A 26,599-nucleotide genomic window follows, 5' to 3' on the forward strand; every position below is an offset into this window, starting at 1 on the left:
ATCAGAACGGATCCAGAAACATACATTGGCTCTTATATACAGTTTCTTGGTGGAAAACTGACTCCACAAACCTATAATTCAACCACATAGGCGCTAAACAGAGTCGGTATAATCGATATAGCAATACAATACTATATGTTGGCATTATAAATGAATATGTTAATTAATTTTAATTGAGTCTCTTTATTTATAAATTTATTTTTTATAAATAAATGCATAAGAACATCTCTTCTTTAATTACAAAATATTAATACTGCCACTAAAGTTATCCTTAGAGCACCGAATTGCAGAGCCCACAGTTGCTCACCGGGCAGGTCTTCATTTCTTTATGTACACCCACGCGCAATACCGCTGCCATACCGATCTCCGAGTGCGTGGATATGTGACAATGTAGAATCCAATAACCGGGACTATCTGTGTAGAAACGGAGTATAGTATAACCGTAGGCTGGTACTTGCACAGTGTCCTTAAGTGGTGCGCCTCGCTCCCGACGCGTCAATGGAGTGCGACGATCTATTTCTTCGATCTGCAAAATTAACAAACAAATATTTATCTGTGTAAATATGTTGGGAATTGGTAACATTCGGTTTTACTAACATTTTGGATGCGATCGGCGCCCAGTACGCCAATGCCCACCACACGAAATGTGTAGCCATGCAAGTGAATGGGATGCGCCGTTTGCGAGGTGCTGGAAATCACGAATTCGACGTCCGTGAAAGCCGGCACCTCAATCACATTCGCACATTTGCAATGACGACTGCGACAATTCAGGCCCATTGCAGCCTGCTGTGTTTTATTGCAGAGGAATTGGCCAATACCGAGATTGCGTGTCTGTAGCAGAGAGACGCGTGAAGGCATTGTAAAAGTAATATCGTCCATCTGAAAGAGGAACTGATTTTTGGTGCGCACAGTCATGCTGGTGTAAAAGGTGTGTTGTGGCACAGCCGCGGCTACCGAGCGTTTCTCCAATGCTTTCAAGTCGACAATTGTGATTAGATTGCCGTCATTGTTGGGTGGTTTGTCGACGGTATTGAGTTCCTTACCGTTCGGTTCGTAATCATAAAACACCTTGCCTTTGGGTAACGCACGTCGTTTGGCGCCCTCGTAATGCAGTACGGCCTCCTGATGTAACTTATTCATTTTGCAGAAGTTGTAACCCTTAACACGTATCCAATAGTTTTCGATTTCTTGGTTGGCGTGCAAGATAAAGTCGAACCGTTCGCCGCCATGCAATGTGATCTTGCTCACCTTAACGGGTACAATGTCATTGCCGTCGCTGGCAATGACGACGAGTTCATGATTATCAATGCTCATGCTTATCGGACAATTAGCTATACCTGTAACGGTTAATAATAAACGAAGCGACATGCGTATAAAACAATCAAAATAGTGGTAATTAATTTTGATTTACCGTTGAAGATTACGCGGAAACGATATCTGCCACCCCGCACAACGGAATAGGTCGAGTAGAGCGTTGGCGTCCTCTTTTTGCGTTTGCTGCCATCTGCTGGCGGCACCTTGCGTCCAACACCATCGATTAGTATACTCTGCGGCACTGAACCATCCTTATCGTACATCCAATCCTGCAGCATAATTGTGTGTTCGGAGAAGTCCAAATCATAGAGAGACGCGTGCTGATCTTCCTCTTTCGGTTGTCTTACCACCAACGCGCCGGCTATGCCGAAACCACGTTGATGACCCACATGACTATGCCACCAATGTGTGCCGATATGATCCACCTCGAAGCGATAACGAAATGCTTGACCGGGTTCAATTGGATACTGTGTAATATATGGCACACCATCCATATGCGGTGTCTGCCGCTGATGTAAGCCATGCCAGTGTATAGTTGTGATGTCATGCATGCTATTGATAACATCTACGACAATCGTGTCACCTTGACACACTTCAATCGTTTGGCCCGGTAATTGCCCATTAACAACCATAACTGCCATCTTCACGCCATCCGCATATTTGCAATCGTCGAAGCCGTCAAAATTTCGCACTGCAAATGGGTCGATATACTCACGCCCACCTACCTTAAAGCGATAACGTTGATCGAGATAACGCTCACAGCTCGGATTAAAGGTATCATCGTAGTGTACGACGAAATAGTAATAGCATGTCATTGACTGATCCGCGCGGCACGTGCGTCTACAAGGGTGATCGTCGAATTTCTTAATGCTACCGTTGCGCCAAGTCTTGGATTCTGCATACGAGGGCTTAGGAAATAGCTGCAGCATCTGCTCATATTTGCTAATGTAGGCTTGAGGAAAAGGAGATTTTTGAATGTATGTATATAAATTTGTAAAGTTATTAATGTTTCAAGTGCTCTGACCCGATAATGGAGAGAAGATAATGTTTACATACATATCTTAGCGACCTTTTACATAGGCTTTTAACTGCGGTTAATTTACCTGCTCATATCTATGACTTAACGAATTTTGATTTGTCTTTTTGAAATATTTAATATTTAAGAAAAAAAAAAAGAGAGGAGCTCATAAACCGGAGTCTTAGAGCCATCGGGGGGCTAACGGATTTTTGTAAAAAGCCTTTTCTTAATAGAAATAAGCTCGGAGGTTTGCCATCGTATGCAGACATTGAATCTATTAGGTTGTCTATGTCAAATTAATTGGCAATGATCTTTCAAAGAAGAGCTCTAAAGGATCAACTTTTTGGAAAGAAAATGTACCAAAGAAATCAACGAACTATTTATATTAATATCAGACCGCTTAAAGAGTAGTTTGTAATTATTCCTAGATCAGTATGTCGTGACGTTACGGAAAGATACACTTTGAGTCTCACTAAAGTGGAGATCGTATTTTGGCCGAGATAACTTATATAACTTTTCGAAAACAGAATAATTTAACTTTCACTATAGGCCTGTTCTGTAATCCAATTGGTTGGAAAAGTTGAAGATAACATTTATCAAAATTTTAAGCATATGTATATTCCACCATACAGGTTCTAGTTCTAGGTTCAGTCACTCAGGTTTTTTAAGTTACACAAATAATTATCATTACTCAATTTGTATTGTATATATATATGTAAATATATATTTCACTTCTCAGATGAACTAATTTGTAGTACCTTCACAAAGCGCACCAAATACAAATATTGCCCAAGAAATTATTAGCAGCAAGTACATTTTTTATATTATCTGCTAACAATTTATTTTATTTAAATTAATTTAAGCTTGTTTTATTGGTAAGTCCTTCAATTATGAACACTAAATATATATCGGCAAAAGCCGTCGGCACTGTTGCAATCGTGCTGCCGATGAGTGTTGACGTTTTTTAAATAAATATACCGTTACCGTTTTTTGAATAACTACTCAAACCGCCCGAAAATGAGTTGATGCTTTTATAGCCGTGATGTGTTTCATTTAATCTATACAAGATTTGTTAAAAAGGCATAAGTGGATTTCTACAGTTACTTTTTTGCGAGCAGTAATGAATGTGAATTTATAGGCATCCCATATTCAAATAGAATTTGTTGTTGTAGCTATGTGCTTAAATAATTCTTTTGTTTTACAACAATATCGACTTATTGAAAAAATTTCAGCAATTCTTACTTAAAAAAGAAGCTGGTTTAACTTGAGATATGCACTTTTTTCGAAAATCGTGAGATATGTTGTCGATAAAAGATGGTCCTAATATAAGCCTGTACAAATATGAGCTGAAGATAACGTTGGTTTTCCATATGTATATATACAACACGCACATATGTAAGTATATACATTTATCTTCCATATATGGAGTATACTCTTATTAGTTATTACTTATCTTGGCGAAATGACATACATATATAACTGTACGTAGATGAGTTTGTGCATGCATTTTTCGGCATAAATTTAAATTTCAATACTTCTTACATTTTTTAATTACTGGGACAAACAAAACAAACAAGAAAGTTCAAGAACACCACTGATCTGCACATGCTTTTATCGATTGGCATGTGAATAGATAGATGTCCGCAACTGTGCAGAGTATTTACATTGGTAATTATATATTATACTCGTAAATACCCTGCAGGAAAATACATCTACTCAGCTTTCAGTTCGAAATCCTGACCTTACACTACTAATAGGAGCGAGTTCAGTACGTTTAGCATAATTAAACCAACTTTATTGTATGACATACTGTAAAATCAAGTTCTGGTCCTAAGTGGAATATACGTTGCTCTCCGAATTACACTCAGCCAGTTCTTGAATGTGTTATTTAGCATTATATCCTATGTAAAATACTCAAACACGCCGCCATACTCTTGTTTTGATTTGGTATCTCAACTGCAGAACTTGTATCATCATTGATTATAAATGATTTTTTCCAATTCCCGACCTATCTACTAGTAATCACGTCCCCATACACATGAACTTATCATTTGACAATTAATATGATGCGCTTGTGGCTTCATATTAATTCATATTAATCGGAGGATGGAGTCATATGTAGAAGTTCACGTAAGTGAGGAAAGTTTCTGACTGCCATTCACTTGGGAGTGGCCAGGAACGATTCTTTTACATGTGGCTCAAGCAGCTCACAACTTCCGGTCTTAGACCAAGTATCCTCTGGGTAGCCAACAGACATCCGTCTGGAAGCGAGCTAAAGTGAGAAGGCGAATCCCGCTTATGCGGTTGTGCGTAGGGCTTGGGACCCACCACATAAAAACGAATAACCAGTGAATAAGAAACACAGGCCTCGGATGAGAAACCCCCCTTTTGATGACGACCACGGCAAACGTATAAAGGACTATGATTTAAGGGCATGCACCTGGAATGTCCGGACCCTTAATTGGGAAGGTGCCTCTGCCCAGCTGGTTGATGTCCTCGTAAGAGTAAAGGCTGACATCACCGCAATCCAAGAAATGCGATGGACGGGACAAGGACGGAAGAAGGTGGGTCCTTGTGACATCTACTACAGCGGCCATATAAAGGAGCGCAAATTCGGTGTGGGATTCGTGGTGGGAGAGAGACTCCGTCGTCGAGTCCTGGCATTCACTCCGGTGGATGAACGTCTAGCCACAATCCGCATCAAAGCGAGGTTCTTCAACATATCGCTGATTTGCGCCCACGCCCCGACGGAAGAGAAGGACGATGTGACCAAAGATACCTTCTATGAGCGCCTAGAACGTACCTATGAGCGCTGCCCCCGCCACGATGTCAAAATCGTGCTTGGCGATTTCAACGCTAGGGTGGGTAAAGAAGGTGTCTTTGGCACAACAGTCGGAAAATTCAGCCTCCATGACGAAACATCACCAAACGGTCTGAGGCTGATCGACTTCGCCGGGGCCCGAAATATGGTCATCTGTAGCACTAGATTCCAGCATAAGAAAATCCATCAAGCTACTTGGCTGTCCCCGGATCGAATCACTCGCAACCAGATCGATCATGTTGTGATAGATGGACGACATGTCTCCAGTGTTTTTGATGTGCGTACGCTTCGTGGTCCCAACATCGACTCGGACCACTATCTTGTAGCAGCTAAGATACGCACCCGCCTCTGTGTAGAAAAGCGCACACGTCAACAAACACAAGGAAGGTTCGACATCGAGAAGCTGCAATCACAACCGACAGCCGAACGATTTTCTACTCGACTTGCACTCCTGCTCTCTGAGAGCACTCATCAGCATCTCGGTATAAGGGAGCTGTGGGACGGCATATCAAACTCCTTACGTACAGCTGCAACCGAAACCATTGGCTTTCGGAAAAGCCAAAAAAACAGCTGGTATGATGAGGATTGTCGTCTCGCAGTGGAGAGAAAACAGACTGCCTACCTCGCAATGTTGCGATCGACCGCAACACGAGCGGGATGGGAAAGATACCGAGAGCTGAAGAGGGAAGCGAGACGCATTTGCAGAAAAAGAAAGAAAGAGGCAGAAATGCGTGAGTATGACGAGCTTGACAAGCTGGCCGACAGGGGTAATGCTCGAAAATTTTACGAAAAGATCCGGCGACTAACTGAAGGTTTCAAGACCGGAGCACACTCCTGTAGGACCCCCAGCGGTGATCTAGTGGTTGATGACCAGAGTATACTGTGTTTGTGGAGGGAACACTTCTCCAGCCTGCTGAATGGCAGTGAAAGTACAACACCAGGAGATGGCGAACCCGATTCCCCAATCGACGACGATGGAACAGATGTTCCATTGCCCGACCGTGAAGAAATTAGAATAGCAATTACCCGCTTGAAGAACAACAAGGCGGCGGGGGCCGATGGATTGCCGGCCGAGCTATTCAAATACGGCGGCGAAGAGCTGATAAGGTGCATGCATCAGCTTCTTTGCGAAATATGGTCGGAAGAAAGCATGCCCGACGATTGGAATCTCAGTGTACTCTGCCCAATCCACAAAAAGGGAGACCCCACAATCTGCGCCAACTATCGTGGGATAAGCCTCCTTAACATCGCTTATAAGGTTCTATCGAGCGTACTGTGTGAAAGACTAAAGCCCACCGTCAACAAACTGATTGGACCTTATCAGTGTGGCTTTAGACCTGGAAAATCAACAACTGACCAAATATTCACCATGCGCCAAATCTTGGAGAAGACCCGTGAAAAAAGGATCGACACACACCATCTATTTGTCGACTTTAAAGCTGCTTTCGACAGCACGAAAAGGAGCTGCCTTTATGCCGCGATGTCTGAATTTGGTATCCCCGCAAAACTAATACGGCTGTGTAAGTTGACGTTGAGCAACACCAAAAGCTCCGTCAGGATCGGGAAGGACCTCTCCGAGCCGTTCGATACCAAACGAGGTTTCAGACAATGTGACTCGGTATCGTGCGACTTCTTTAACTTGATGCTGGAGAAAATTATAAGAGCTGCAGAGCTAAATAGAGAAGGTACAATCTTCTACAAGAGTGTACAGCTCCTGGCGTACGCCGATGATATTGATATCATCGGAAACAACACCCGCGCCGTTAGTTCTGCTTTTTCCCGCCTGGATAAGGAAGCGAAGCGAATGGGTCTGGTGGTGAACGAGGACAAGACGAAATATCTCCTGTCATCAAACAAACAGTCAGCGCATTCGCGTCTTGGCTCCCACGTCACTGTTGACAGTCATAACTTTGAAGTTGTAGATAATTTCGTATACCTAGGAACCAACATTAACACCGATAATAATGTCAGCCTTGAAATCCAACGCAGAATCACTCTTGCCAACAGGTGCTACTATGGACTGAGTAGGCAATTGAAAAGTAAAGTCCTCTCTCGACGAACAAAAACTAAACTCTACAAGTCCCTCATCATTCCCGTCCTACTTTATGGTGCAGAAGCGTGGACGGTGTCAACATCCGATGAGACGGCACTAGGAGTTTTCGAGAGAAAGGTTTTGCGGAAGATTTACGGTCCCTTAAACATTGGCAACGGCGAATACCGCAGAAGATGGAATGATGAGCTGTATGTGTTGTTCGACGACATAGACATAGTCCAGCGAATAAAAAGACAGCGGCTACGCTGGCTGGGTCATGTTGTTCGAATGGATGAAAGTGCCCCAGCTCTGAAAGTTTTCGATGCAGTACCCGCTGGTGGAAGCCGAGGAAGAGGGAGACCTCCACTCCGGTGGAAGGACCAGGTGGAGAAGGACCTGTCTTCACTTGGTATTACCAATTGGCGCCAAACCGCCAAAAGGAGAGATGCGTGGCGCACTGTTGTGGACTCGGCTATAACCGCGTAAGCGGTTTCTACGCCAGTTAAGAAGAAGAAGAGCTTGTGGCTTCAATATCATTGCTTATGTTTCTATTGGTTTAGAGTCTTCCATCTTACCAATTATCTTGTTTACAACGTATTGCCAGTGAATCATACAGACTTAAGTGTGTTTGTGCTGTAACAAAATCTATAATTACAAACATAGTTTTCAATATCCGCATTATTTTCGATTAGATAAAGTTTGACTTTGGGTACTTACCCTTTCATATTGGTGAATATAAATAAAATTCGTAGACAGTTATTCTTTGGATAATGCTATGTAGCGATTTGAATGTAGTATTAGCAAAATTTCCAAGAAGTCCAATAAAATTACAGAATTCTTTCGAAGTGTTTAGCAGTTGCTTTAATAATTTTATTTGTTTAATTTTGTTTTTATAGTCGTTATACTTAAATATTATATATACAATGTGTCGCTTCAAACATTAATTATACAGTTACAGACGCACGATATTATTGAGTAGTAGATACCCAATTAAAACTTTTATAACTATGAGTATGAGTACTTATTTCGTTTATTCGCTAAAATTATGTGATCGTTGACTTTAAAACAAAAAGTACTAATTGTAAGACTATTTAATAAAAGAGATACAGGTTCTTCTGTTATAAATTTGGTTAAAATTACAACTTACATAGCTATTAGGGAAATCAGCTCGTTGATTATACATACATACCTACATGAGAATAAATAGTAAACAATAGAGAAGGATATACTAGAATTTTAAGACATTTCCTCAATCAGCAATATACTATATAAACGCGTATTTAATATAAAGAAAAATAACTATTTCTATATATTAAGGTTACTTTTCGATATACATGTATATGTATATATATATATATATAATGCTTTCTAATTGGCAACTGTGGTATGCGCTTTGCAACAGTTTATTTACTGCTTTTGACTATGGATTTGAAGGCTATTTTATGGTTTTAGCAACCAGTTGACTGTTTATTGTTTACAAGTGGAGAATTTGGTGGGTTTTCTGTTTCTGGTTTTCCTGTTTTCTAACACACTTTCTTTCACAAAAAATATGTTAGTACATAATTGTTTTTAAATAGTTAAATAAACGATTTGTCTATAAAATATTTTTTTATCGTTTAGATAATGTCACTTGAGTAGTAAAATGTATTAAAAATAGAAATAATTTCGAGTTTCGAATTGCAGGACATCCCAAGCTATTTGTAGACAAATTTATTCCAAACAAAATTTCTTTTTTGCTAATTGTTTATAGAAAACTAGATTTCTATAGAAAATTAACTATTAAAACTTTACAATAGATTAGAAAAACTTTAAATTTGAGCGGGTAGATCTTTCGAAAGGTAATAGCGACTGGACAAGAATTAAAAAAAAAAATCAAGTAAAGGAATCTCAGAAATACATATGTATGTCAATGTTAGGCTAAGTTAACCAGTAATATTGATAACAAATGAATTTTCAGAGTAAACAATAGAAAAATTGTTTTAGCAAACTATGGTACAATTCCTAACATTATAATTTATATGTACAAATATTGATGGCCACAGTTGTAGACGAGTACATATTATGGAATTTCAATTTGGTTACATAATATTATTATTTTTTATTCAAAAGTGAATTTATGGAGAAATTCGAATTGAATTTAACATTCGGTTCGTCGACATACAAAGATTGCTGTCGTTGTTGTTGTGATTGCTGCTGTTGTTCTTGTTGCAACAACAACTGTTTATTACCGTTGAGCTGTTGCTGATCTTGCAATGCCTGCAACACTTTATCAGTTGCCACTGTTGTCGTTGTTTTCGCCAATACATTGTTTACATCCGCTGTCGGCGCTAAATTTACCGATTTCAATTTGTGACGCGGCTTGCGCAAAAACTTTGTTGATATTGTAAATTTACATGGCTTGCTGCTTACTTTTGCAGCGCTCGCCGTAGTTGTTGGGGTGATTGCTGTTGCCAGTGCGGAAGTAGCAGTCGTGATTACTGTTGTCGACACGAAATCCAATTGCTGGTGTTGAGGTGTCAACAACTCATCGACTGCACGTGGCTCAACATACGCGGAAAGTTGGTTAGGTTCAGTGACAGCTATTGCAACATATTTATCCACATTATGCTGCTCTTGCTTTCGCAACATTTCTTCTTTTAACTGTGTGACACAACATATTGCTGAGGGTTTTTGCTTTCCCTGCTGCCGCTGCTGCTGTCCATCGAAATAATTGAGGAAATTCTGCACATGCATCAGATTATCATTGCCACCAGCCAATTTGCGCTGCAATTCCATGCCCTCACATTCGTTGGCATCCTCCTCATCGGCTTCGGCTTCGTAGTCTAACGAACGTAGTGAGAAGGAAATTGCCGAGGAGCTGCTGCTTTCGCACGGACTGCGGCTGGGTGTTCGACAGCGATTTCGTTGTGCAAATGACGCGACATTGCTGCCCAGCGTGTAAATATGGCTCGCAACGCTGCCGGTGTTGATTGTTTTTTCAGTAGTTTGCTCTTCGTCGGAGGAAATTTTAATTGTATCACTGTCGGCAGCTGCTTCTTCTTGTTGTTTCCTCGCCTTTTTGTTTTGGGACATCCCTTTTTGTTGAGAAGTCGGTATTTGCGCATTTTGTTGTTGCTTTGGTAGTTGTTGTGTTGTCTGCTGCCACGCTGTGTTTTCTCCCTTTGCTTTTTGTGGGGTTTTTGCCTTTTTTGACGCTCGTTTTCCCACTTGTTGTTGTTTCTGCCGCTGCTGCTCTGTCGGGTGCTGTTGTGGCTGGCGGCTAGGGCGAAATGCCAATAAAGCTGCTGTCGATTTTCAGCTGGGCTTTACTAGGTTATCGTCGCGTCTTAGCTGCGACTATTGTTGCATCGTGCGAAAATGATGTTTGGGTGTGGAGAAAAATATAAAAAAGAATAATGTTTATACATTTTTGCTTTGAAAATATTACTTTTATGTTATAATCCAACATTTAACAATTATGTGTGGTTGTGGTTGTTGTTGTTGGTGATTAGTGACTGATGTGGCCTGATGAGAATTTTCATAATTGATGCAAGCAATTTTAACTGTTTTTAATTTCTTCTACAAAATATTTTACATTTTTCAAAGTGGGGAACAGGGTGGTTAATATAGTTTTTGACAATTAAAACATTTACGTTTAGCTCAAAATTCCAATTATTTTAATGATTATGATGATGATGACTGCAATGTGTTTGTTGTTGTAGGAACGCTTTATTTTTTTTTTAAATAAGAATAAACAAGAGACTTGGACGATAAGTACGAATTGACTCAAAATATCTTGACTTGACTTCAAGCATAAGACTTTCAAAATAAGCAAATATCGAAAACGAATTAAAAACTAAAATTGCTGACAGATATAATTTGTAGACGATTTATAAAAAAATTAAAAAGGTTTTGGGAATTCCTGTTGTGTTGTTTTAAGACAATTCACATAAATTTGCTACTTTTAATAAACAACAAACACTTAAATGTTAATGCAAAAGTTGATGAGTTGTTTTGTCTGTTTCAAAAACAATTAGTATTCGAATGCGCTTAATAGTCGATTATTATGAATTGGACACTTTTGAACAATTTTAGTTTGTTTTGGAACATTAAACATTTAATAAGCCATCACGCCACACCACTACTACCTGATGATGAGTATAGAGCGAGTGAGGAGTATACGCGGCGGCGGATGTGGGGTGGCTGCTATCCGATGCGAGTAATGTGGTATTACCGGCACCACCGCCGCCACCACCTCCAACTATCCCACCAACGACACCACCACCACCACTCACACCACTACCGCCATCGCCAACAATACCAATGGCATATGTTGTTGTTGTTGTTGCAGTTGTTGACCCACCTCGTGATGCCGCGGTGTTGTTGCTGTTATTCGGATTGTTATTGTTGCCCATGTGAACGCCAACCATGCCCAACATGCTGCCATTGCCACCGACACCACCGAGGCGCGTCGACGCTAGCGCATGTGGTTCTACACCGATGCCGGCGTTGACGTTAACGGTGGCCGCCGACGGATGCGTTGGATGTGCGTGATGTGTATGAGGAGCATGCGTGTGCACGTGTGGTGCGTGTGTATGCGTGTGTGCTAGATGTAGCGGATGGGTGGCGTGCAAGTGCGTATGTGCAGCCTGATGTTGCTGCTGCTGCTGCTGTTGTTGTTGTTGGTGATGATGCATTGCTGCTGCTGCGGCGGCACTTTGTGCTATGTGTTGCTGTTGTTGTTGTTGCGCAGCCGCTAATGACATTTGATGATGTTGGTGTTGCTGCTGTTGTTGTTGTTGCTGCTGCTGATGCAATGATTGCATGTGTTGCTGGTGCTGCTGTTGTTGTTGTTGTTGTGCAAGACGATTTGCTGTCATCGTGGACATACCAACTACAGGAGTTGCTGCACCACCTGTCGTTGCAGCTGTTGTATGCATGTTGCTGAGCCCTTCAAGACTATTGGGGAGCATTGCTGCTGACAGATTACCCGCAATGCTGGTCGCCGGTATTCCTGAGGCATTTACATAACTCGCCGTGGAGTGCCTATGTGACAACCAACGTAGACGTACAAGAGCAGTCGTGGTGTGCACAAACATAGCGAGACAGCGACATGATGTGAATGAGCAACGAATGTGTGACGCAGTGGTGACAAGCGGTAATAAGAAATAGAAATAAAAATCGAAAAAAATTATAAAGTAAAGTTTCAAGTTGTAGTGCTTAAATTATGTAAAAAATTTAGCTTATTTCACTGTTTGCCTTTAACTGCCTACACAAGACTCACCTCATGCCCATGGGTGGACCAACGCCCCCAACGCTGCCAGCTGTACTAACATGCGTTGACGTTGCTGTTGCTGCTGCTGCTGCTGCTGCTGCTGCTGCTGCTGCGTTTGCCTGCCGAAAGTCAATGCCATTTTCCATGACGTGTTGTTGTGCCACGCTTGTATTATCGCGTCGCGTTGGTGTCGCCCCTGCCCCGGTTGTAGCCGTCGTGGTCGACGTATTGGGCAAACGTGTATTCACAGTCATAGCAGTGAGTGAAGTGGTCACTGCCGTGGCGAGTGACGTTGCTGCAGCTGTTACCACAGTTGTTAAAGCGGTGCCGACATTGCCTGGACCAGTAGTACCAGTGCCGCCAGCAGCGCTGCCCCCCGTGCCCGCATTGTTACCACCAAGTGCATTAACTGCTGCAGTTGTTGTTGCTATTGCTGCTGCTGCACAGGCAGCTGCTATTGCTGAGGTCGATGTCGCAACGCCTGCGGATGCGACTGTTGTCGAGACTGTTGAGGCAACACTGGTCGATATAGCTGTTGATGATACGGCCGTGGCTGTAACATCGTTAGTTGCAATTCAAACTTTTTGTACTTTTTTTTAAGGAAAATCGAATATAGAGGCAATGTGTAATGCACTTCAACTGATCGGGGATAAGTAAAAGTTTCGAACGAAGTTTGCATTTCATTTAGTTTTTAAACGACAAATTTGGCTTTGCGAAAAAATTATAACCAAAAAAATATTGTTTTTTTTTTTTAACGAAAAAAATCTACTTTTCAAATGACATAAACTGATCGCTTCTCCCTGGCACTTTGTGACACAAACTTGAATTTTAGTATTATACTATATGCAGTGTTTAAGCGCGGATCATTTCGAAATATTTGTGCTTATACGTTCTCATTATTATTTTGAGTAAATTTCGACTGAATTTACATATATTGAAACTCACTAATCACAAGCAATAATCACCTAACCTATATTACACAAGAACCAAATTGTACCGAGTAAAGATTTGCTATGAGTTAAGTTAAAATAGTGAATGTAAAATGCCAACCGTTGCCATGAGTATAAAACGAGTAGAGAACAACACCGAATAAATAAATGCTGAAACACCAAGGAAATGCTGAGAAACAGAAGTGTAATTTCAGTGGAATATATAATTGAAACCATAGACAGTATAGTGGGGTAAATGAAATTGACGAAAGTAAAAGCTTTAGGATTTCTTTTATAAAATAAATAAATGCATAAAAGCACATTCAAATGTATACTATTTTGAATGGTTCAGGGAAATAAATTAAACCTATGGCCACGAATAGAGGTTGTTTTTATTATGTTTTCAATAAAAAGAGAATGCAAATAAAATAAACAAACACCATTTTTGTTTTAATTTTAAATTTTTTTAAAGTTTTTCTTTTTATATTCAGCAAATTTCAAAAATTTTAATTACTAATTTAATTAATATTAATCTAAATGTACGTGAATGATTGATTGATTGACTGGTGGGATGGTTTATAGGTAAATAAGTGAATATACGACAGAGTTGTGGGAAAATAAATATATTATATAAATTTACATACTAATTATATGTATAAAGTAAATATTTTTGTATAGCATAACACACATGTATGTATGTATATAGTAGGTATATATTGGTTTTGTAATATATATATATACTTTGTAACTTAGCGTTTTACACAGAAGCGGTTTGAATGGTTGGTGTTAAATGTTAAATGAGTGTGGTATGTGTACATGAGTGCTTGCGGTGAGTGATGAAAATGAAAATGTATGTATATATGTATGCACTGTGAGTACTGATGGTGTGGAGGTTTTATTAAACGCCAACTCAACTTTTGATTTTTTACTTTTTCTTAAGCTTTTAAAAAATTGGAATTCTTGTTTTACGATTTTTTTTTTTAATTTATTCACTAAATTTGTGTTTAATTTCTAATTCACCACCAGCATATACACACGCATACATACATATACTATACAGTTTGGATGTAATGATACCAGTGTTACAAATTTCCAGCCAATATAAGAAAATGTAATAATTTTTATACAAACCAAAAGTTGTAGAAAGAAAATTAATATTAATTAGTTACAAATTATGTATGCGTTTATGTGCGTGTGTTATGGTTTTTTTTTTTTTGGTTGTTACAAACAAAATTTATTTTTGTACTCAATTCATTACCGTTTTGGCAAAACTATTAATTTATGCACTATTTTATTCAATTCTTTTTTAATTCACGATTTAAGTATAGGAGTATGCGAATTATATTAAAAAAAATCTCTAATACATACAAATATTGTATATTCAACCGTTGATGCGTGTGTATGCACACACATACAAGTACATACGTTAATGTATATATTACATACATAAATATACATCGTTATAAATATAAAAGGGTGGTGTATTAACTAAATCTTAAAACGTTTAAATGCTAATCAAATATATGTACAATGCGTTTAATTTTGTTTGCGTCTGGTTTTAATGACGTTTATATATGTATGTGGTTTAAACAAGTAATAAACAAAAAATCTGCATGAAAAAAATTTTGAATTTCCAAAAATGCATCATTTGTGTTTTATTGCAGTATTATGTATAGATATTTATAATCCAAAGCAAAAAAGGCCAATTCACGTTACACTTAATCAACTATAAATAGAAATGAATAACCAATAAAGAAAAAATTAAATTAACTATATATAAATACTGGGCCCCAAAATAAAGAGGAAAAGTACATAGCAAAGCTAGAAACTAGTAAAAAAAAAAAACAAAAACAATTAATTTTAAGCTTAACACCAAACACATAAAAAAACTTAAACTTGAATTTCGTTCTAAACTATATAAACTGTATATATATAATAGATATTCTCTTCTTTTTGTATGCACGTTTTCGCACAAGTTTTTCGCTTGTTTGTTTGTGAGCTTCTGTTTCTGATTTTCGAACAATTGAAATTTAGAGCCGTAAGTGAAAAAGCAGCCGCGCACATTTTCTTTTTATATGCACATGTGGGTATAGCCTGCATTCCGGAAAAGAATTGTGAGAGAAACTTTGAATTCTATTTGCAATTTCCTAGATTTTTAACGCTTCGCACATAGCTTCATGCATACGTGCATTTGCATTTCGTTCTCTCACTGGTACAAGCTTTTATAGTTTTGTTTACATTTCTCTTCGCACTGCGCTATTTCACTTACCTTGGCTCTGTGTGGTATTCGTTTTCAATGGGACGGCGAGCCGTGCATTAACCGCCAGCAGATGATCACGACGAGCAATCAGACTGGTCACGTGTTCCTCTAAGCGTACATTTTCCCGTTGCAATTGATGTAGGCAGGAGAGCAAGGAAGCGACTGAGAAAAGAGAGAAAAATTTAATTTCATTTTCCATATAAACATTTTCAACAGCAAACTATTTAATGTTGTAATATTTCTAAATACATAGCTGCATTGAAGAACCGACTTACTGTCAAAATGCTGCGCTTGCTCCATGAGAAACTGTGAGCCCTGCTCCCACTGACGTTCGAGCAGTTGTTCCAAACTTTGCGGTATGGACATATTGCCATTGACACCGCTGCCAAACATCGAGGCTAGTGAGGTGCCACCGGCCATTTCTGTTGCAGGCGTTGCAGCGCTGACTGAATTAATGCTGATCGTGTTGTTGCTAGTTGTGCTCGGCGTCGTTGTAGAATTACGCTGTGGAAAAAATGTAAGACACAAATTAAAAATGAACCAGGGGTGTTTAAAATATGTAACTTACCGTTGATTTGCCTGGGAAGGGTACGCCTACAAATTGCGGTGTTACAGCATCCGCGGTGTAGATGCTGTGATCCTGTATTTCCATGTGCAGTTGATCGGAGAGCTTCTGTGCCACATTGCTATTCGGATTGAGTTGATTGCCTAGCATATGGGCAGCGGTATGCAACGAGGCACCGCTGGTGGGCACACCTGACGGCGCACTATTCGCCACATTTGTTAAAGCGGCGGTTGTGGGCGTGGCACCTATAACATGACCACCGTTCTGAAATACTTTCACATCAACCTTCGCCTCATTGGCATTTGCAAGTGGATCTTTAGCTTTGCGTCCGCGTTTACGTGGCGCAGCTGCAACAGCACCCATTTCCGAACCTGGTGAGCTGGGCGGTGAGTCTTTGATGGCTGTGGTGGAGGTGGTTGTTGTGATATTGGCCGCCATTGCTGTTAACGACGCTGTCGCAGTTGTGACGGCGGTGAGTAAATGCGCTGCCGACGAATCGATGCCAGGTGGTGTACCGATTCCGACGGATTGTGGTTCATAGTTGAATTTTAAGCCACCGCAACCTCCGCTACTGCTACTGCTGCTCGAGGACGCATTCGAGACGGTGCTGCTGTTCGCCACAAAGGACGAGGAGGAGTAGATGCCGCTGTCTGGCGTTCTGTGGTGAATACCAGCCGATGTGGTTGTTGATGTTGTTGTAATGTTTGCGGGGGATTGCAATGTTTTTGATTGCGATGGATGATGCGGGGCATGATGTTGATGATGAGTTAGCGTTGAAGAAGTAGAAGAGTTGGTTGGGGTTAATTGCATAATTTCAATGATATCATTATTGTTGTCGCTAGCAGCAGCAACATTGCTTTGTTGTTGCTGTTGCTGTTGCGCTGATTGTTGTTGTTGCTGATGCTGTTGCGTTTGCAGCTGATTTGTGTTAGTGGCGCTATTGCTATTACTATTGCCGTTATTATTAGTGTTATTGCTACTGTTATTTAAATTGTTGCTAGTGGTTGAGTTAGTAAAAGCAGTTGTTGCTGCAGTGTTATTTGAAGGAGAAGCAGTGGAAGGATTGCAATTAAGATTAGAGTTCGCTATGTTAGTTAAAGCTTTAGCAGGCGAAACTCTGTTCGTGCTAGAGGAAGGGGAACCGACTGAGGAGGAGGAGGAAGTAGAGGAAGTGACGGCCGGTGCGCTAGTGGTGGGGTTTGCATTTCTACCGCCACTGTTTTTGTGGTCAGGAGAACGTTTTTGTTGTTGTTGCTGTTGCTGCTGCTGTTGTTGTTGCGCTGCCAGCTGTTGCTGATAGAGCGTTTGTTGAGCACGTAACAATTTCTTATTCAGTGGTTTGCCACTTAGATTGGTGGCGACCAACGGCGCATCGTTTGCGTTCTTTCCAGACAAACCCGCTCCAGTGGCGCCCATATTGCTACCATCTATTGCAGTACTTATACCATTGCCACCACCACCACCACGTCTAGCATTATTTACAGCGCCTTGGTTTGCGCTAAGATTAACCACTTCACTGTTGTTGTTACCCGATTTGGCGGTGGTACCCATGGTATTGTCACAATCATGACTGACGAAAGACGATGACGCGGATGTTAGCGCAGAGCCGGATGTTGCGCCGGCCAACGTAAGATTCGTCGCAACCATATTTGTTGATGTGCTGCCGACACCGCCACCATTGTTATTTCCTCCAATGTGATTGACATTCCCGGTGCCGTTAATTTCGTTGCCACCATTGCCGCTCACATTCTTTTGTCTTGTGGGTGATGCGGTATTGGATGCATTGCTGTTACTGTTAGCTTGCAACATCACAACCGGCGATGGTGAGGGTGTATGAGTAGGTGTGGGTGTTGGTGTCGGTGTTGAAGCGCTAGGTGGCGGCAGGGAGAGTGGTGAGGGTGCGTTTGGTGGTGGTGTTGGTGTGGCTAATTCATTGCGAAAATGTTGTTGTATTGGTGATGGTGATGACTTCGTTAGCTTTTCGACGGGAGAATCGCGATTTTTGTTACCACCCAAAGCGGCGGCGGCTGCGGCTGCTGCTGCGGCAGCGGCTGCCCTTTTCTTGCCGGAACGAGAATTTGTTTTTTGTGTTGCCAACGCTTGTTGCTGCTGCTGCTGTGATTGGCCACTCTGTTGCTGTTGTTGTTGCTGCTGTTGATGGTGTTGTTGTAGTTGTTGCGCTTGCAACGCTTGCATACTATTCTCACCGGAACGCGATCTGTTACACAGCAACCAGCAGATTGGTAGTTTTTATTGTTTTTTACGTTGTACGATGTTGTTTTTCGTTTGTTTGGAGAAAGGTGAGTGCATACAGCCATTGTATTGCAATGCGTGAATGGTGATTTTTTGTATAAAAATTTCATTTTGCATTAAGTTTTTATTTTTTGATTTTGATTTGCGAGAAAAATTAGAAAAAAGCAGAGAAAAAATATTGACATTCTTCAGTATTCACTTTAAATGTGTGTTAAACGCTTTTTGTCTTTGGTATAGTTATGTAGGTGTGTGTGTGTGTGGCGGTTGAATGCGTGTGCTGAATTGCAATAAATATTTTGTATTGTTTAATTACGAGTTATAGCTCAATAGATATATTTATGGGTTTACGTATGTATTGATTGTATCCAAAAATCCTTTTTGAATGGTTTGTAGCTATTCTTTGATTCTTTGATTTTTTACTTTATTACAAATTATACGATGTATGTATGTATATTCTTGAATATATTTAATAATAACTAAATTAGGAAATCTAAATATTGCTTGAATTTGAAAATTCCAATTACGCCTTACCAAGGATTTGTGTTTGTATGTAAATTGAGCTTGAGTTGTATATTTACATGTATTTGTGTGTGGTTAATATTGGACAAAAAAATTTAAAATTATCGAAAAAAATTAAAAAAAAGCACTCATAATATGTACACAACTGAGGTTTTGAGTATGCAGTTGCTTGTATTAGACTTCATTACGGTAAAATGGTCATACTTTCAGAGTAGAACTATTTGAAATCTGAATAAAATGTAATCGCTTTTTTTTTAACTTGAAACTACGCAGCTAAAATAAATGCCATAATATTTTTTCCGATTCCTGCAAAAAAGTATTTCAACATACTTTTTTGTTTTTGTTTTTCTTTCCATACGGTTTAGTTCGTTATTCAGTTTAGTAGGTCTACATTCAAAATATTGCTTTATAAAATGATAGATTATTTTGTTAAATATACTGGCATCTCATTTTTGTCGATTCCAATGAAAAAATCATTGAAGGTGTCTAAGCAAATTTACAGCAATTTTTTGTAGAACGATCTTCTTTAAAAAATGCATTTCTGGATCCAATTTTACGCAATTTTTAAGTCACATTTGAGTTACACGGCATTTGTGATGTGTACAGTAATAATTATCACACATGGTTGACGGGTTTCGAAGTTGGGCATTAACAACAACAGCAGCAAAAGCAAATAACTTAGGTAATCAAGAAAGTAACTGAGTTGAAAATAAGTTAAAGAATAAACTCTAATTTTAATTGATATTAGTACAAAATAAACAATTAATTTAGAATTTTAATAATATTAGTAAAACAAAAAATTAATAATAAATAAAAAAAAAATAAATCTGTGTTAGCTAAACAAAGTGCTACAAAGTAGTTTCAAATTGTTTTTGGTCTTTTGTGTAGTATATTACTAGAGAGGCATGCAAAACAACTTGTGGTTGGTGAAGTGCTCTTGTTTATGAGTGTTTCATGTGTTCTAATATGGTAGCACAGCAACAAAAAAATTCTAATTTTTTATACGATTTGCACTCACCTGCTCCTACGCACTGGTGCTGTTTCCTGCTCTTGCAGCTGACTGACACGCGTTGTTTGCTTTTCATAACTGATTTTCAAGTTGCCAGTCTCCGTTGTAGTGGCCATCAGATTGGGATTACTGCTTGCGCTCAACAGCATATTACCCGATGGCGATTTACCGCTTTGATGTATGACACTACTATGCGCCGCTGTTGGCAGGCCACTGGCCGTGCTAGCAAAATAACTGCTGTTACTATTACTATGATGTTCAGAAAGTGCCGGCGGTTGATGGTGAATGCGCGGTGATTGTCGCTCCAGCGGTCCACCACCCACTCCAGCACCGCCAAGTGGTGTTGATGTGGCAGTGGCATGCGCGCCCGACGTGCCACCTCCAGACATATTAATTGTTGTAGTACCACTCTGTTGTTGTTGTTGCTGCTGACTTATAGCTGCTGCGGCAGCGCGCGTTGATTGCGAGGGTGGAGCATGGTGATCTGTACGGAGAAGTGGAAAATGATTAGATAAATGTCTATACTGTTTTGGCACGTGCCCTTACCTGTGGCACCACCTGTTGCGCTACTTGTTGGCAGATTGATTCCAGGTACATTGGCGGTGGAGAGTGGCACAGAGACGTATAGGCTGGGCGCATTGGCCGCCGCATTCGCTGCATTGCCAGCGGCATTCGCAGCGTTATTCGCTTGCGCTTGGGTTGTGTAACGATCATCGCGATGATGCTGCTCCTTGGCGCTCGCGTAACTTTGGGCATTTGAATTGCTAACGCTGTTGTTGTTACTATTTGTGCTGCCAGCGGCATTGGATTTATGCGCATTCGACGCCGACGAGATGACATTGCTGGTGCTCAAATTGGTTGCGCCACTACCACCACCACTTTTAACATCCGACGACATTGTGTATTTGTGCGAGGCGGTGGTGGTGGAGAGTGTTGATGCCGCCGATGAGGAGGCGATTGAGGCGGATATTGAAGCGGATGTTGTACCTGATGAGGCCGGGTTGTGGCTGCTGTTGCCAGCGCCATTGCTGCCGCTTTGCGTGCTATTCGCATCGCTGCTGTGTGTTTGATGTGCGGGTGGACTTAGTTCGGTTTTTTGCTGTAAATAGAAATGAAAACGATTTATTTTTAATATTGTTACGATTGGGAATTGCAATTTGCATCTATGCTAAAAATGTCAACTTCAAGTAAACAAATTCTGCGAAAATTTTCTTCGAAAGAATTACAATTTTTTCTACAAGAGGAAGACCTGCTTCCCATAAATTCTCAGACACACTTAGCTATTGCAGTAATACCTTTAATGAAATATGTTATTTTACAAATTTAAATGGTGAAAATTAATGAGAGCACATGCTATTCATTTATCTAAGTTTTGTTGCAGCAATTATGTGCTATAAAAACAACAATGTTGCTGGGCTCACATAACCATCACGCATGGCTTCTTAGTTACTCAAATTGCTCGCTGAGTGCCTGGTTGCACAGTTCCCAAGTAGTGTACATACATTTGTGGCAGCAAATACCGTAAAAAGAATCATAAACATTTATTGTTGCTATTTGTTGTTGCTAGCTGCTATTTTACCATTTCCGCTGCAAATGCAGTCAACAAAAGCAACAAATCAGTGTTGTTGCTGCGAATGTATGCCTACAATGCATGGTGCAAACATATGTTACCGTGAACTCTTGTCTCTAGCTCTCCACCTGGCGTCTCATTTCGACACTCTTTATCGCTCTCGCCTCTTGCTCTCACTGCAGTTCCAATTCCAGTCGCTTTTATTAAATAAATGGAAGTGCGTGGAATTGACAGTAAATCCAACAAATTTCAGATACACAAATAAGGAAGAGCATAAAAAATTATACAGACACATATTATGAAAATAGGAAATGTGTAGAAAAGCCAACGGGCCGCCTTTGGTGTACATAATATAATGTTGTTGTGTGATATAAGAACCGTAAACATTTTGAAAACGTGATGCATGTGACAAAGTGGCGTAGGAGTGTCGAGAAATGAGAGATATAAAGAGGAAACGAAGAATAAAGATTCTTATATAGAATTCCTATACATATAGGATACTACATTATGGTTGGTGGATTTTGTGTGGAGCTTGCGTTTGATAAGGCCTACCGTGTAGGTCAAGTTAACTATGTTTCAATGGTTTATCTTAATTTTTATAAAATGTTTGAAAAACAGCAGAAATTAGCTTTGTTGCAATTACAACGAAATTACAACACTGGTCTTGTTAGGTTACCTAAATGTCTGGTAAACAATGAGAGATTCGAGCACAACGACACTTCTACAGGTGTGAGGTAGGCATATAAAGACATACTTAGCCATGTTTTCTTTGTGCTTTGCTGTTTTAAACTTTTATATTGACACTCTTTGCTTATGCCATTACACACGTTTTAGAGGTAAGACTCGTGCAATATTTAAGTTCTAGGCTTCATAAACGTTCGAATTTAAGTACAAATGTATGTATGTAGAATTGGCTGTAGGCGACAGCAGGCAAAAACTGTGTGTAGTCCAACATTTGAGTGACGTACTGACAGTATTGGAAAAAGTCAGTGCGTGTCTGACTGACAGATTGTTGAAACAAAACAGCTAATAGAATAGATATGTATAGATTTACATCAGTATGTATGCATGTTTAAGCGGAAAATACTGAAATTGACTGACGGAAGGCGATCGGTACAAGCTGCATACATATATGCATATCTAGCATTCATTTGCTTAGCGTCAGATCTGCAGACATGTGGTAAAAGCAGCAAGATTATTGCAGCAAAAACTATGCAGGAAAACACACAAGACAAATACATTTAAATCAATTTAGAAACTTACATGGGCATTATTAACAACAATTGCTCATGCACACAGGAAGTTTACATAGGCCGCGTGTAAGCCAAATGCAAAGAGCAAACAATGCAGTGGCGATAAAGCACACATGCAGTGAGAATGCGCGTCCAAGACGTGTGAAGACAGACAAACACAAACATAAATCGTATTGTGGCTAAATGTGGCAAAGAAAATGGCACTTTGTGGCATGAAAAATAAAATTACATTGTTGGAGGCAATATTGAAATTGTATGGAGTTTGTCAAGACATTAAATATAGAGTAACACAAAAGCGGTACACAGCGGAAAAAAAAATTAAATTAGTTGTATGGTTTTATTTTTTCAAATAGTTTTCGGTATAGTATTTTTGGCATGAGGAAGTAGCTTGACATGTTGGCACTTTCGGTTTGTGGTGTATCAGGTCACACAACACAAATTGCAGAGCGAGATTTGGCCAAAAGTACAAAAATCAATGTAAAATAATAAATTGAATAGAATGAAAAACAATTTAGAACGACTTTAATTAATATTTTTCAAACTTCGCCTTCACACTCTCTCTCCCTAAAAATGATTTCGAATGGAATTCTGTTCTATTCTGATATAATATATTAGACCTGGGTCATTTCAGCTTACAATAACAGCAACCACAACCTTGGTCATATACCTCCAACAGTCGTAAAAACAGTTATGAAAGTGTTTAAGTTACGCATTTCCGGTAATTATTAGCAACCAATTTGTATAAAACGAAACTTTGGTCTCTGATTAACCGTTAACACGTTACAAAGTGCTCATATCAAACATTTTAATTAAATAGTTTAATCGAAATCTTAGAACATAATTCCTTTTATCTTTTGCATAAATGTTATGGGTGATCAAGCACTTCCTCAACATGCCACCATTAAGGGATGTGCGAGAATTGCCACATGCCACATTTACAAAACCATTAACGACACTTGACTTTTTTATATGCAAATGAATATGTTTGGCTGTGGTGTATACATGCGGACATGTGTCATCGTTTGCACGCCCGATTGTCTCGTCTTACAATCTCCAAGGACTACGACGAGGTAATCGGATTTTAAATGCAGAAGGGAGTGTATTTTAAAATTGTGAAATTTTCAGCCCAATTAAATATTTATGTGTGTAAGCAGACACATGTGGCACGAAAACAAGAAGCAACAAATGGGCATGTCAATATTTCGCTCCCTAAGGTAAATGAGCAACAAATGTTGCCAATGTTGCATGCATCATGGCGACGATGAGGAAATGAGAAATGTGAATGTGCATTGCAAATGATGACAATTTGCAAACCGCATTGAGCAGACAAAAGAACACAACAGATGCAAAAGAATTTCAATATCCAGTAGAAGAAGCCACAACGTAGCAATTGGAGCAAGGAAGCCATGCTAATGGCAATAAAAGATGGACATCAACCGCAACAGCGGCAACATGTGCAACAACAGGCAATGGCAATGGCAACGGCAACATGTGAGGTTCGTAATTGTTTAAAATTAGATGAAACCATTAAAGAAAGCAAATTTTGCCAAAAAGAAGAGCACGAATTGCGCCATTTGCGTTCATTTTCAACTTTGTGGCAAGAATGTGAGTTGGAAAAAAATCTATACTCGTATAAATAAAGAACAGTGCACAGCAAGCATAATCAAATAAGTGCATAAGTGAATTTGCGAGCCAATAAAAGGTTTAGCAACAGCAGGAAGCGCTACACATTCTTACCCTCCCCTTCATGCATACATATATATATATATTTTTCCAAACAATTCACAGTCGGTGTACATTAAAGGATAATAACCCAGAGCCACAGGCAAGCGAGTGCCCACTTAAACGAGACTGCAACAGCAACCCCATTGGAAATTTGCAAATGCTTACTGGCGACTAATGTGTGGCACATGCATATTCGTTGGCGCTCAACGCGCCACAAACAACGACATGTAGACGCACGCATGCTTACAGCTAAAGTTGTTATTGTTGCCACACGGCATATGCCGTTGACCAAAATTGAAAGAAAACCGCCAACTGTCGGTCAGTGACAACTTCACCATGGACAATGGTCCGCGCTTGAGTTGGTCAATGCGCGCTTGTGCTTCGTGTGGAGTCACGAGTTTAAGCGCGCCAGCACCAGCACAGCGTTTGAGGGTTGGGGGCATGGCAGGCGACCGGCGGCATGCGATAATGCAAGGAACCAAAGGAAACTTCAAACATTTGCACATTTTGGTTTTTCAAAAGAGACGATGAGCAATGCGGCGCGCGTTGTCGTTGGACACACGAGTCACCCTTTTTATGAAGAGCCGCCAAATGGTTACTCACTTACTCCACAACACGCGACTTGTTAACATACTTAGCTTGGTGTTTGTTGTTATTTGCAGTTGGTAGACATTTAAAAGCTTATTATACAAGCTGGCTTTTACGTACAATTTGAAGGGTCATAAGCCTTTAAGTCTAATTAAATAGTTGACTAAAAGGTCATGTTAACAACTTCCTTAATTCTTTATTTTTTACATTTTAAGCACATGCAAGGAAAAGGAAGTTATTGTGGAAAGCTTTAAGTGCATCAGGCAAAGATTTAATGGCATGCCAACGAAATCGCTGAAAGCACGCGACCAGTGAATTTATACTTTTTAAGAAGATAAATTGCGAATTATTCTTTTGTATTATACTGAGTAATGTCAAAATACGATTTTTGAAATGGAAACGAAGATTATTTTTCAGTTAAAATGTCTGTAAGCTTTTGCTCATTTGCTCCAGTGAATTGAATGTTCTGTTGAATATTTGCGCGACAAGACAAATTTCAAGTAAAATTGAACTAAATGCGTTAGGCTTCTATTTTAATTTGGTATTTGGCATGGAGTTGCCAACCAACGTATACGAATGAAGCAGAAAATATTATAAAATACAAATGTAAATGCAGAACATGTGAAGTTTAAGAAAACCTTGCAGAAACTATTCCAAATTTTTCTACTAAGCATATTTTGTAGCAGAGTTGCCAACTGTGCACAATATAATAAAAGATAAATAATTATATTTGGCAAAAATAGGTTTAAATATACGGAATTTCTTCAACTAAGATGAATTTTGAAATAGAGTTGAATATTTAACGTTCATGTAATTTTGGCTTAAAAAGTTAAAATAGTTAATACGCAATTTAATTAGGCGATTAAAAAGCTGACTTGTGCACTGACCACATATAATCGTATATTGAATAATAATGTTTTTTACTATGTAAAACCCACAAAACCAAATAAACCAACTCGACATGCAATGTACTTAAACCGCAGCGTGGGATTGTGGAATTTACCGGAAAATCATCATGCCATAACTAGAATGTGAGAAAATTAATAACTTTGAGCACATGTTATCACGAGTGCAGCTTTAATCTACATACTATGTATATGTATGTATGCAAATGAAATTTAGTGAATCACTTACTTGTGTTTATAGTCAAGTAGCAGTTAGTCAAGTAGTAGTATAAATACACACTGATGTTCATCTGTTATATACTTGAACATTTTTTATTGCTGATAGCAAGAAAGCGTTTGCTTATGAGACAGTTTTTTAGAAATAGACATACACTTTTGTTTTTATTTTTAACAATCACAGTTTTAAATGACGACAATGATAAAGCAGTCAAATGAGAAACTAATAAAAAAGTGGCTAAGAGTGAGATATCAGTAACATATTTCACACATTCGTATGTATGTATGTTTCTAGATATGATTTTTATACTCTCGAAACAAAGTTGCTAAGAGAGTATTATAGTTTTGTTCACATAACGGTTGTTTGT

General features: G+C 39.4%; 3 protein-coding genes across 11 annotated transcripts in view; all 3 read right to left on the reverse strand.

Annotated features, from left to right (window-relative positions):
* Positions 1-162: 162 nt before the first annotated feature.
* Positions 163-3,345, reverse strand: LOC105210059 (uncharacterized). The gene is made up of 4 exons (XM_011180782.3): positions 3,091-3,345; positions 1,412-2,266; positions 598-1,337; positions 163-526 (listed from the first exon to the last, which is right to left on the reverse strand). The coding sequence occupies exons 1-4, from the start codon at positions 3,146-3,148 to the stop codon at positions 272-274; spliced, it is 1,908 nt and encodes a 635-aa protein (XP_011179084.1). The 5' UTR covers positions 3,149-3,345; the 3' UTR covers positions 163-271.
* A 4,675-nt stretch (positions 3,346-8,020) lies between these two features.
* On the reverse strand, positions 8,021-10,257 carry LOC105210061 (uncharacterized). Its single transcript, XM_011180787.3, has one exon. It carries the CDS (start codon positions 10,255-10,257, stop codon positions 9,277-9,279), a length of 981 nt encoding a protein of 326 aa, XP_011179089.2. The 3' UTR covers positions 8,021-9,276.
* LOC105210060 (protein AF-10) overlaps positions 10,202-26,599 on the reverse strand; it is a 44,703-nt gene continuing 28,305 nt past the window's right edge. For 5 of the 9 annotated variants that reach the window (XM_029038917.2, XM_029038915.2, XM_029038916.2 and 2 more), the window contains 8 exons: positions 20,521-21,073; positions 19,984-20,458; positions 16,197-18,411; positions 15,904-16,132; positions 15,638-15,790; positions 12,449-12,992; positions 11,310-12,210; positions 10,202-10,521 (listed from right to left, as the gene is read on the reverse strand). In XM_029038917.2, coding sequence (XP_028894750.2) covers positions 10,480-10,521; positions 11,310-12,210; positions 12,449-12,992; positions 15,638-15,790; positions 15,904-16,132; positions 16,197-18,411; positions 19,984-20,458; positions 20,521-21,073 — 5,112 coding nt within the window. In that variant the 3' untranslated portion in view covers positions 10,202-10,479. Of the gene's footprint in view, positions 10,522-11,309; positions 12,211-12,448; positions 12,993-14,078; positions 15,095-15,637; positions 15,791-15,903; positions 16,133-16,196; positions 18,412-19,983; positions 20,459-20,520; positions 21,074-26,599 lie in introns of those variants that run through there. The other 4 variants (XM_029038918.2, XM_011180785.3, XM_011180783.3 and 1 more) reach the window with 4 other exon arrangements.

This window comes from Zeugodacus cucurbitae, chromosome 2, assembly GCF_028554725.1.
Source record: "Zeugodacus cucurbitae isolate PBARC_wt_2022May chromosome 2, idZeuCucr1.2, whole genome shotgun sequence".
Taxonomy (NCBI): domain Eukaryota; kingdom Metazoa; phylum Arthropoda; class Insecta; order Diptera; family Tephritidae; genus Zeugodacus; species Zeugodacus cucurbitae.